Source organism: Aedes aegypti, chromosome 3 (genome assembly GCF_002204515.2).
Source record: "Aedes aegypti strain LVP_AGWG chromosome 3, AaegL5.0 Primary Assembly, whole genome shotgun sequence".
Classification (NCBI taxonomy): Eukaryota; Metazoa; Arthropoda; class Insecta; order Diptera; family Culicidae; genus Aedes; species Aedes aegypti.
In genome coordinates, this window is record NC_035109.1 from 396673317 (window position 1) to 396686781 (window position 13465).

The 13465-nt window shown below is 40.7% G+C and overlaps 1 protein-coding gene across 3 annotated transcripts in view; it reads right to left on the minus strand.

Annotated features, from left to right (window-relative positions):
• Nucleotides 1-689: 689 nt before the first annotated feature.
• LOC5567894 (transcription termination factor 2) overlaps nt 690-13465 on the minus strand; it is a 43752-nt gene continuing 30976 nt past the window's right edge. The window contains exons 1-4 of one of the 3 annotated variants that reach the window (XM_021854948.1): nt 3041-5721; nt 2833-2959; nt 1876-2033; nt 690-1812 (exon numbers count right to left, since the gene is read on the minus strand). In XM_021854948.1, the coding sequence (XP_021710640.1) occupies nt 1668-1812; nt 1876-2033; nt 2833-2959; nt 3041-5313 (2703 nt within the window). In that variant the 5' untranslated portion in view covers nt 5314-5721 and the 3' untranslated portion in view covers nt 690-1667. Of the gene's footprint in view, nt 1813-1875; nt 2034-2710; nt 2960-3040; nt 5733-13465 lie in introns of those variants that run through there. The other 2 variants (XM_021854947.1, XM_021854946.1) reach the window with 2 other exon arrangements.

Sequence of the window (13465 nt, forward strand, 5' to 3'; positions counted from 1 at the left end):
ATAACAACGGTTGTCTAACTAATATTCCTTCCTTTCTTCGATGACAGTAAGGACGTGGCCTTTTATTGACATTTAAATTTTGAGCTCTCGATTTGTGCACATTTAGAATGGTTAAATCTCTGAGCAACTTCGATTGTTCTGGTGAAACATGGAGTAGCAACTACGAATTATACAGTCATGCTCATGCTCAGGGTTTTCTTATTTTCAGATAAATTGTTAACTATTTTTCGTCAAAAAATAACTTTAGTCAAATCGTTATAACGTTTGAACTCGTGTTTGGAAAAAATACTCAAAAATATATGTCAAAATTCATTGTTTCAGACATGCAGAGAAAATTTCATTCAAATCGATCCATAAATTATCGAGATCTAGGCTACCAAAGTTGATCATTATGTACGGAAAATCGAAAAAGTTGCACATTTCCCATACTGTACGCAGGACGAATCCATATTCCATTATGTCAGTTCCAGCACTAAACGAAAGGGGAGAGGAGTCCAAACCTGCAAAACTCGATATTTCCATCAATAGTTTCAAATATCATAAATTTGAATATTGTTACTTTACTCATAGTACAATTGAAGGTTGACAATCCATTCAAGAAGGATAAAATGTAATTTATTTTGGTCGACTGTTCAAAAAATGTCATGGGTACTGGTATTTCAAAACATTTATCTATATAGACTTTGTGATTAGTCAAGAAGTCAGAGGAATGTCCAGGAAAGTAATACTATTCAGCAACACAAGGATGTTTACTCGGTCTTTTACAGCGTTACCATAAACCGTGTTTTGATTGGAATAGTTGTTTCGTACTCAATATCAAATATCATTTTTTAAGGGGCATCCACAAATATCAGTCATGAATGATAAAAGCATAGACAATTCTTAATTTTTGGACCATCTTGACGAAGAAATGATAAATCTAAATGACGGAATAAAAACACGAATGATTTTTTAACCTGTCCGATCCTACACCAAGTGATAGATATTATAACATTTTACTGAATAATTCTGAATCATCGTACTGCTTTTTTTTTCGTTGAAAAATTAACTCTCCTCAAGATCAAACAAAAAAACATTGTAGAGTTGCATTGCATTTGGCACCAAATCATATTCCTAAGTTATCAAAGACAACATTTTTTTTAGTTAGACATTGCAATATTTTAAACATCGTAAAAACACACCAAAATACGAAGTTATCATAATTTTTATTAAGCTCAACATTGATTAAAATTTAGGTTAATATGAAAGTGTTTAAAACTAGTTAGTTGTGACGAAAAGTGTATTTTTAAATTACCAGTCGCATCAAAGATAATGCTGGAAAATTGAAAGGCATTCAAACACCCACTATATTATCTATGATCACAAAGTGTAGTCTGCAGCAACACACAAAAAAGAAGTTTGTTAACGTTTTGTTCTTTCTAATGCAAATACAAAAAATCGGCTTGCAATTTCGGTTGGAATGCGCAGCAAAAATCTTATATTTGTTTCATTCATCATATAGATAATAAATCATAAACGAAAATCTTCTAGCATCTATGGACAACATCAGCGTAAAAACAGAATGAACACACATAAAATCCTAAAACTGTCGATATCACAGGTGGGACCCTTTTCGATCGAACGACCACGAAGTAGAAGACTGCTGAAACCACTGTAAACCATTCCTTTCACATTCCGAACAATTGCTTGAGATCGTCGATGCTGAGTTTGCTTCCCTTCTGCTTGGTACCGGTCAGCACCTCATTGGCAATTCCAATTTTCTTCTCCTGAAGCCCTCTGATCGCTTGCTCCACGGTTTCGACACACATGAATCTGTGGAAGTGCGATAGAAATTATTATCGAAACTCAATGCATTCAATTCGAAAAAATACATACTTCCACACGAAGACTGTCTTCTTCTGCCCAACTCGATACACGCGATCCTGAGCCTGGGCTTCCAGCTGGGGATTCCAGTGCAAATCCAGCAACAGCAAATGATTGGCACCCACGAGATTCAAACCAACTCCACCGGCGGTCAGCGAGAGAAGCATCACCTGAAAGATGAATGTTAGTGCGAATATTACTAATAGTTTATGCTATTTGATCGAATGCACTGCGGATTTGTTTTGTCTCAAGCACCAAAACATCACTATTTTTTCAATTTAGAGTAGCTAAATCCATTGCCATTTTCAAAAAAAATCAGCACGTCTGGCTTTTTGGCTGCTGAAAATCCCTTATTGACCAATTTCAGTAAACTTACATGCAAGTTTACTAGCTTGTATGGGATGTATGCAATTTATTTGCTCAATGTACCACACATTTCAAAGTTTATATGTTAAAAAAAGGTATCAACATATTTCATAATACATTTGATGCTTAAGAAAAGTATTGTATTTTGCCATATGAAAGCCAAATTTTTCAAGTATACTGCAGGCATGTACAAATTATTAATAAAAATTTAATCGTTGAATTGAAACCATGCTGGATGGATTAAATCACCTATAAATTTAGTAAATCATAATTTTAATTTCATGTGAACATTAATCTAACCAATAGTCTCTACAGCTTTGGCAACCCGTAGCTCAAAATTGTGACGTGCTTAAAACATTTCTGAGAGCGGCATAGGATTCAGCATCCCCAAGTGCATTAGAGACACATGATTTGACCCTTGAGATACGCATAAATGTTATTTTAGTTAAGCTGTGATGTGAACGAATCGATAAGATGGCAGTTGAAAATCTTTGACATTACTTTATTGAGTGGAAACACTGCACTGCAAAAAAAGCTTAATTATTAATGAAAAAAAAAGAACATCCGACTTGGAAAGTAAAATTATTTTTTCTTTTTGCCAACGTTCTCCATCTCCATGCGGGCTTCGTGCTCCATTTCCATTTGCTTCGAACGACGCCGACCGAGGGGAGTCTTACACCACCAGTACATGAAGGCTTCTTCCTCTTCCTTGTACACCGGTTCCAGTGCGCTTCAAATAGAGAACAGCAAAACCGCTTGATCAGAAATCTGATCCTCCCAAACATGGAGTCTCACATCCAATCCAACCCACCTCAAAGCATTGATCAATTCCAGATGGGTCAATGGTTGCGTTCTGAGCTGCAGCATCCGCTTGCACGTGATCACCTCACGAATGCATTTGGCAACCGAACCGATCGTATAACCGTCGGAGATTTTTGCCATCGCGCCCGTATCGAACTGCCGTGGAACACCGCTATAGTGGCTCAACATTTCCTTCCAGGCGTACGATAACGCACCGTAATCTGGCCGAGGAATGTACACAAACCTTTGGTATGTCTGCACCATTAGCTTCATATCTGCCTCCCAGGGACAGTTGGAAGTGCCTATCAGCATGATTCGGTCTTCTGGTTGGATATTCTTGACCAGTTTCGGCAGATCCTTCTTCAAACGTTTTGGATCCGTGCGATCGGTTTTCGGAACCTTCTTCATAAACGGCTTCTCAGCGTCCCCAAAATAGATCACCGATGGTTGAAGCAGTCGAGAAACCTTCGATACCAAATGCATCAACATGATCAAACCCGATTTTCCTGGATATTTGCCTGCAATATTGGCTGGGGATATATCGAACAGGACGGAACCTGTTTCTGTACAGATTGCGTGAACTAGAGATGTTTTTCCTGAACCCTTTGGACCGGCTACTAGCAATGACTTGATGCACGGTCCAAAATTGCGGATGGTTTCAGAACCCAGTGGAAGGATGCAGTACTGTTTGATAAGGTGACGAACATCTCCTGGTGAAGGATTTAAAGCACTTCGAGCAGCGTAGCTCAAATCCCCCACATAGGCCTCGATTGGAGTTTCGGGGAACTTTTTGATAATCCCATTCGTGAGCAACTCCTCAAACAGAGACTCCGTCGTGCGATCTGGGGTCAAATCTTTCTCACGTTTCTTCTTGCCCTTCTTACCGCTACGACGGGCCTTCTTACTGCCCTTCTTGGTTTTCTTTCCCTTCTGGGCTCGGTCTCTATCCAACGCAATCTGCAAAAGATCCAACTCCTGCCGCATTATGTCGTCAACGATTCGTCGAAGTTCCGTCTCGACATCCGCGTACTTTTCCTCGTAAATCATATCGTCGTAATAGGTCTGTCGTAGGTTATGCGACTCATCTTTGCCCTTCCAAATCTCAATATACTCGTCGATCCCATTTTTGATCTCCGGAAGAAACGAGGATTGCATCGGTTTGAACGCTTTATCCAATCCTTCCTCGAGCGAAACCTCCCCAGGTCTCTTCTGTTGCAACTTTGGATCCTTGGAAGATTTCAATTTACTCTCCCGAGAGGACATTACGGACGACCGGCTCATCTCACTTTCTGTCGCCTGGCGGCTCAACAGATGGCGGGAACCACCGGCCTCCTCCGAGGGAAAATCCGGCAAACGTCCAGTTCGCTTCTGATACTCTTTAAACCAGGTGCGGATTTCATCGGCAATGTCCTCTTTCATAGCAGCTCCCTGCTTGGAGTAAATTTCCTCCTTGACGCGAATCAGCGAGTTTTCGTAATCCTCTTGGAAATCTTTCTGCTGTTGGTATCGCGCCATTTTCGCTTCTTCCAACTCGTCAACTGCTGTTCGCGCTGTAGTGACCTGAGGCGGTATCATTCCGATCAGGATCATTTCTTCCATCTTTCTACGTCTCGTCTGTCGTCTCGTGGCGTAACCTCTCCAGACCTTTTGGATCTTCATTGCGGCATTCAGACCCGTCGTTGACTTGTCTCGACTCTCTGGTTTACCTTTTTCCTTGAGGAGTTTCAACTCCTTCATGAATTGAGCTCGCAAACGGCCCTGCCGGGCTCGTTCGTGTGTTTGAATGATCTTGATAGCATCCAACTCCGACAATTCTTCTTCCACAATCTCCTCATCCAACGCGCCAATTCGCCTCAGGATATCATCCATGAACTTTCTTCGTTCATTTAACATTTCCTCCTTTTCCCGGCGAAAGTATCTTGGCACACGCAGCTCCATACTAAGCGGAGTCAGTCCCAGCTTCTCCACCACGGCGTCATTGTAGCTGAACTCCATCATATCGATCACCACCAAATCATGCTTCAGCTCGAGTACTCGCCCCAAGCAGTTGTCCAGCAGCTTCCGAATCAGAATGCGCTTCTGGGGCTGCACGATCTGGTCGTAAATTTCTTCCAGCTTGTTGGCAATCACTATATACCGCAGGTATAGTTCGTACACCTGGCCCTGGATTTCAGCGCGATCGTGCTGAGCTTCGATAGCCTGGTATTCGAAATCGTTGACCGCTAGCTTTTCCAGATCCTTTTGGGAACTGGTCCACAGACGGTTGAACGTGCGGTTGGACATTTTTTTTTTATTTAAAAAGACAAATCTCAGAATCACCAGAATACGATAGCAATCGCGAACAAAAGTGAAACTTTTTCCAATGGAACTGGACCGTTTTGTTTGCTCCGGATAAACGAGTTCCGACCATACGCCATGGCAACCGTTGGTAGGTTATGGTAGGGCGCACATCGGAGGGTTGAGTGTTTTGTAATCGAAGGGATAGGCGCCGAATATCGATAACAAATATCAACAGGTGGTTGTAGTCAGGGTGTTCCACGTGGTATCCAACGTTGTTTGACTGACCTACATAATAGTGGTTCAACGTTGAGTTTCAAGTTTTTGATTTTATTTGCAATTGTTTCCCTTACTTCTCCCTTTGTTTTCCTCGGTTTACCAGTCTGTTTTTTTGATAGCGACCGATATCGATTCGTTCTGAATCTACAGTGGTCCAATTTCATATTCGTACAGGATACTGTTTCCACATCAAGTTAGTAAAAAACAATTAAATGAAGTATTGAGCTACAAATACTTTATCCACATTGAAGGTAATAGGTGTCATCTATTGTTCGCCAATCACAAAATGTTTCCATTTACATTCATCTTTGGATTAATAGAAAAGTATTGAATTGATGTCTAAAATTCACCCAATTCCATATTCGTACACCTACCAAAATTCAAACGCACAACGTTCAAAACTAAATTTAGAAGCTCTATTTGATTACTGAAGTGCTTTATTATGATGTTCAGATGTAGTGAAATACATTTGGACAATTTATTAGTGGACATATATGAAATTTAGGTAAAGTTATGAGAAATGCCAGTTTTCCAATGATTTTTGCTATAAAATCCAATAATTCGAACAATAACGTTTATTTTTGTCATTGGATCCAATCTATAGATTATACTCGTAAGCTCTGATAGAAATTTAGTTGAAATATATACAGTTTACAGATATCATAAACAGTTTTTATCCCTTTTGAGTTCAGAAAATTGTTGTGCCATAAGTTCAAAACTCTTCTAAAATGATATTTTTAATCAATGTAAACCAAATTTTCATTCTAAACAACAGGTAAATGTTAATTTTGAATTTGTCTGTAAAAATAATTTGAACGACGACCTTCGTTTTACAATGAAGTACCTTAAACTACGCTGTACATACCTCCACATAATTGATGACATCGTAATATTCAATTATCTTTGAAATAATATTCAAATTATATTCAAAATTGCACCCTATTTTGCAATTTGTTGATTTACAGGAGGAAAATACAAAATAACTTGAATGAGCAGAGAGCATTGATATATCATTTAATAGAATATATCCTGTTGTTTTCATCATTATAAAAAAACGTTTGTGTTGCGGTTATGGCAATAATATATTTTCTATAAATCTCTGTAATCATGTTTGGTAGTAAAACGTAAATTAAAAATGATAATTACGCAATGTTTTGATAGGAACATTAACTATGGATTATGTATATACATTAAGGGGCCAAACATAAAGAAATTGACTAAAATTTTTGGTTTTGGATTTATTATAAATGTAATATTACCTAAGATTCAAAAGTATAAGTTGTCGATATCCACTCCTAGCTACTCTAAAACTGATTATAATTTTTTGAAACTTGTGCAATATTCGCAGTTATCATTCTTAAGGAAGTGATGTTGAAAAAAATGCAATTTATTGTTCGACTTACCGAATATTTTAGCAAAAAACATGGGAAAACTGGTAGTTTTCTTAAATTTACTTAAGTTACAAATATGTCCGCTTATTAATTTTCCAAATGTATTCTACTGCATCTGAACAACACAACGAAGAGCTTTAGTAATCATCTAGTTCATTAAAAATTAGTTCTGAATGCTGTATATTTCTTTTTTGTTAGATGTACGAATATGGAATTGGGTCAATTATAGACACAATCTCAATACTTTTTCATTATTCCCAAGATTTAAGCAAATTATTACAGTTTGTCATTGCCAAACAATAGATGACACCTATAACCTTCATTATTGATAAAGTATATCGAAGTCCATGCACTATTTAATAGTTTTATACCAACTTGATATAAAAACAGTGCCCCGTACGAAAATGAAATTGAGTCACTGTATAAAAAAATTGTTGTACTGGTTGCTCGATCGGTGCTCGAACAGAGCCTGTTTCTCGGTCTATAGTGTTCAATGACTCCTTCTTCAATTATTAACTGAGAGTTTTTTTTGTCAATACACCATTTTTTAAATGCGTAAACCATTAGCGTCAAGCATAAAGATATTTCATGTTCTAAGACACGTTTGTTTACATCGTTGCTTGTCGGATCGTTTCTGTTTCTCGCACCGTAATCGAACAGTTTTTCCCGTGTAAACAGTGTATTTTTCACCTGTGTTTAGTTTATTTTCGTTAATTATCGATCTGTGCTCTCCGGCATATCTATTATTCTGGTGTTCTCAGTGACAATACGTAGAAAACGTCGATAGCATAATCGTCTCGAGAACAACGGCGGATTATTTTCCTTCACGCTTACAGTGACTCGAATTCATATTGGTACAGGTGCGGTGTTAGAGAATCTCCATCATGTCTGATGCATGCGATCCATGTGCGAAACCGGTCAGAAACGATGACGAGTATATTTCTTGTATGGCTTTCTGTGAACGGATGGTGCATATAAGATGCTCGGTTACGAAGCTCAACAAACCGTTTGTGAAAATCATCCAGGAAAGCCCGAATTTGATTTGGATGTGTGATGAATGCGAGAAAAAATCGGCCAGATTCAAATCGGTCGTTTCGTCGTTCGGTGAGGCTATTCAGTCTATTACCGAAAAACAAGAGTCAGTACACGCTGAAATCAGAAAGGAACTGGCCAAACAAGGACAGCAAATCGCTCTTTTGTCTAAACGAATGGCCCCATCTTCTCCGTTTTTGCGCGAACCTGGCTCGTCTTTTCAACAACCACCTTCCAAAAGACGGCGTGACGAAGAATTGAACTTTAAACAGGTCGCTACTAAACCTCTGCTCGGCGGAACGAAAGATACAACTACCGCCAGCATACTCACAGTCCCCGAACCGGAAGACTTATTTTGGCTGTATCTTTCCCTCGTCCATCCAAATGTTAAGCCAGAAGCAATCGAGAAATTGGCCAAAGATTGTTTACAATGCGATAAGCCCATCAAAGCAATTCCGCTTATAAAACGAGGGACTGACACAAGCCGCTTGAGTTTCATTTCGTACAAGATTGGAATCGATCCTAACTTTCGTGATGCTGCACTGAGCCCTGACACTTGGCCCAAAGGAGTTTTGTTCCGAGAATTCGAAGACCAGAGTTCAAAAAACATGTGGTTACCCCGCCTGCATACGCCGACCATCACGGTCTCCCCGGAAATAGGAGCTTCACAGTTCTCCACTCCCACGAGTGTAGTCAACTTAGCGAACTAGATCTGAACAACATGCAACGTAGCAACGTAGTTACATCTGTCACCAAATGCCGTAAACCAGAACGCTTTGCCTGCCGCATTAAGGGAGCTCTTGATCCACTCGACACAGTCGCGCCAGCTTGTTCCTGCCATCGAAGTCGTTCTGGTCCTGTTGTCGAGATCGGTAACGGAGTCTCCCAACCTTCTATCTCAGGCAAGTACGCATGCTTTTGTAGCAATTCTCTGCCTGATCAGCTCCAATATTCCAGTTTTCCTTCTGAACTTGTCGATTACAATAACATCGATACTAGAACCCAGTATTCCATACAGCTAAATCCGAACAACCAGTCTACTCCGACGACAACAGAACATCAAGTGGAAAGCAGTTTTACGTCAAGCTCACAACCAGGACGCAGTGCAGCTAGCATTTTGGAAGTCTCTGGATCCTCTAGCTCAGTCCGGCCTTTTCCAGCCAGCGTTCTTCACAGTCGTCCTGGTCCTGTTGCTAGATGTGGTTCAGAGATCTTCCAGTCTGCTCTGCTAGGCAAGTACACTCAAGTTTCCGCTTTCCCGATGCCTGATGCGGTTCCAAATTTCAGTATTTTGGACTCGACCGACGCAAGTGATGCTTCTTCAACACTTACTCATGCACACCCGGAACGCACCGTAGAAAGCCATATGGAAGCCCTCAATCCCTCCGACGCAGTCCAGCCCCCTGCCGCCGTCGTTCTCCATAGTCGTTCCGGCCCTGCTGTCGGAAGTGGGCGAGGGTCTTCCAACCACTTAACAACGGCGAGTACTCCACTTATGTTAGCTCTCAATCAATGCCTGATGCACACGTGCCTTCCAGAAATATTGGCGTCTCCAAAGTGTGGCGGAAAGAAGACATCGTTATCTACTACCAGAACGTCGGCGGTATGAACTCGCGCGTAAACGACTACCGAATGGCCGTGTCGGATTCCTGCTTCGACATTATCGTCCTGACAGAAACTTGGCTTGACTCGCGAACGCTATCTAGTCAGGTGTTCGGAATTGATTACGAGGTGTTTCGCTGCGATCGTAATCCTAACAACAGCAGGAAGCTCACGGGAGGCGGCGTACTCGTAGCTGTTCGTTCCAGATTGAAAGCAAAGTTAATCGAAAAAGAACCGTGGAAATGTCTGGAACAAGTTTGGGTGTCCATCAAGCTTGGCGATCGATCTCTTTTATTGTGCACGCTCTACATTGCTCCTGATCGAGTTCGTGATAATGAGCTCATGGAGGCGCACTGTGACTCAGTCATCACTGCAATGGAATCCGCCAATCTCGTCGACGATGTTTTCATCTTGGGCGACTTCAATCTACCAGGCATTTCGTGGATATCATCTCAAAACGGCTTCCTTTATCCAGACCCTGTACTCTCTTCTATGCATGATTGTGCCGTCAGTCTTCTAGACAGTTACAGCGCAGCCACACTAGCACAAATCAACCACGTGGTCAACGAAAATAATCTTTGTTTTGTTTCTGTGCAAGACCAAGCTCCATTCATTGAAGCGGCGCCCTGTGAGCTTGTAAAAGCAGTACCGCACCACCCTCCGTTGATTATTGCCGTTGAGAATAACCAGGCCCATGATTTCGACAACTGTCCTGTTGGTGTGTCATATGACTTTTCTAAGGCGGATCACCGTAGCATAGCAGCCGTATTGGCCGACATCAATTGGGATAACGTTCTCGATCTCAGAGACATTAATACTTCTGCGCAAACTTTTTCTCACATCTTGACATACGTCATAGACAGACACGTGCCGAAGAAAGTTGTCCATCATGACTCCCGCCCTCCATGGCAAACTAGCGAATTGCGAAAATTGAAATCAGTCAAGAGAGCAGCTCTAAGGAGATATACAAAGTATCGGACACCTTCATTGCGAAGCTACTACCTGAGAGTCAACTACGAGTACCAACGTGTCAGTCGTCACTGTTTTTTGCAGTACCAGCGGAGCATAGAACTGAAATTTAAACGCAAACCAAAATCGTTCTGGAAGTACGTAAATGAGCAGCGCAAAGAATCGGGCTTTCCTTCTTCGATGGAATGGAATGGCAAATCCTCGTCCTGTTTACAGGAAATCTGTCAGTTCTTCGCTAGCAAATTTGCCAGCGTATTCAGCGGGGAAAGTATAAGCAATGATCAGGTCATTTGTGCAGCCAACAATGTCCCCATGAATGGCCAAGCTTTGGGGAGTCTTGATTTGGGTATCAATGCTGTATCCAGGGCCGCTTCGCAGTTGAAATCGTCCAATCATCCTGGACCAGATGGAGTTCCCTCAGCATTTCTCAAAGAGCATATCGGAAATTTGCTTGCACCGCTCTGCTGTTTATTCCGATTATCTCTTTCTTCCGGAATTTTCCCTTCCTGTTGGAAAGTGGCAAACATGTTCCCGGTGCATAAAAAAGGAAGGAAACGCGACGTGGATAATTACCGTGGTATTACGTCCTTAAGTGCTGTGTCGAAGTTATTCGAGCTCAGTGCGCATCGTACCTTCGTGCTGTGCGTACACGAATTCTCTCTGCTCTTGGAAGTTTTCTTAAAAACTACCTAAAGCAATAAAACAGTACTTTTCAGTGCTACACAAACAGTACTTTTCAGTGCTAAAATTAAAAACGGTACTTTTCAGTGCTACTTAAACAGTACTTTTCAGTACTATTTTTTCTACTATTGATCCCTTTACGATCCTTGTTTGGACCCGTGCCTTCGATTTTTCGTTGGACCCGTTGGCGTAAGCTAGCGGTGGTAATCCTTCTTGGACACCGTCTAGGGAAAAAACCTCTCGAAGGTCACGTCTTTCTCGTTTATTAACTAAACATGGTATCAACAACTAACAAAAGGAAGGGTGAATCTCTGAATTCACTACTTCCTTCCAAAAAAGTGGGTTTTAAAACTGTCACTACACGTGGCAAGAATGGAAGAAAGGACGCTTCCCCGGAATGCGAAGTTTCTTCCAAGGGTGAAATGAATAATTGTATTGAAATGAGCAATCAGTTCGATGCTCTAGACAAATTTTCCGAACACCAAATCGAAGCAGCCTCTAGCCCAGGCTCTTTGATTCAAGTGAGGAAGCAAAGAGTGCCGCCTATCGTGGTCAGTTGTTCCGAATTTGGGGGATTTAGGCAGGAGATCTTGAACTCCATTAGGGGAATCAAGGTTTCCTTCCAAATCGCAAAGAAAGGAGACTGTCGCGTTTTGCCGGAAACTCTTAAAGATCGCGAACTTCTTCTCAGATATCTTGAAGAGAAGAAGCACAAATTTTTTACTTATGACGACAAAACTGAACGTTTGTTCAAAGTCGTCTTGAAAGGTCTCTCAAGTGACTATAAGTCACCTGAAGAGATCAAAAATGGAATAAATGATTTACTTGGATTTTCCCCAGTCCAAGTAATCATTATGAAAAAGAGAACCCAATCTGGCATTGTTCGGAAAGGGCTTTCTCAAGAATATTATTTAGTTCACTTTAACAAAAAAGAACTAAATAATATTAAAGCTTTAGAAAAAGCTAAACTTATGTTCGATGTCCGTGTGACGTGGGAACATTTCCAGAAACCTGGAGGAAATTACCAGAACCCCACTCAGTGCCGTCGGTGCCAAAAGTGGGGTCATGGTACAAAAAATTGTCGCATGGATGCTAAATGCATGATTTGCGGAGGTTCTTCTCACGCTAAGGACGACTGTCCTGTGAAAGAAGATACCAGAAAATTTCAATGCGCCAATTGCAAGGGCCCTCACAAAGCTAACTTTTGGGAATGCATTTCAAGCAAAAGAGTCGTTGAGGCTCGTGCCAAGCAGATGAAGGATAATATCCGTTACGATAACGGTCGTTTCCGGAATTTGCCTGGTAGAGTATCGAACAATGCTCATTTTTCAGTTAACGATCGCTTGATTAGGAATCATACCCACCAGGAAGATCATAATCATGCTCATTCACAAACAAATTTTAATCCGTCGGGTAGCCGTTCGAATCTTTCAATTTCGAATGTATCTACCCACGGTAAATCCTTTGCCGATATCGTAGCAGGTAATTTGAACTCTTCCCCTGTTCGTTCCATGAGTACCCATTCTACTTGTTTCAAATCAAATGGAAAAAACCCTACCGCCACAGGTAACTCCTACCCCGCTTCTTCGTCTACCGAAAATTCCAATGGGAAATCATCAGATGATATGTCTGCCTCTGATTTTAATTTTCTAACTGAACAATTGAATCTAATGATTGATGCAATGTTCAAAGCCACCACTATGACTGAAGCAGTCCAAGTAGGTGTAAAATTTACAAATAAAATTGTTATTGGATTACGTTTTTCTAATGGATCCAAATAATAATTTAAATATTTTAAATTGGAATGCTCGTTCTCTGAATGGTAAAGAGGACGAGCTGTTTAATTTTCTTACAGCTAATAACGTGCATATAGCAGTTATTACCGAAACTTATTTAAAACCTGGATCCAAATTTAAAAAAGATCCTAACTTTTTTGTTTATCGTAATGATCGACTTGATGGGGCATGTGGGGGAGTTGCAATCATCATTCATAGGCGTATAAAACATCAACTGTTTTCGTCATTTGAAACTAAAGTTTTTGAAACTTTAGGTGTTTCTGTTGAAACACAGTTTGGTAAATATACTTTCATAGCTGCCTATTTGCCTTTTCAATGCTCTGGACAGCAAGTTAATTGGCTTCAAACTGACTTACGAAAATTAACTCGCAATAAGTCAAAATTTTTTGTCATTGGAGACTTTAATGC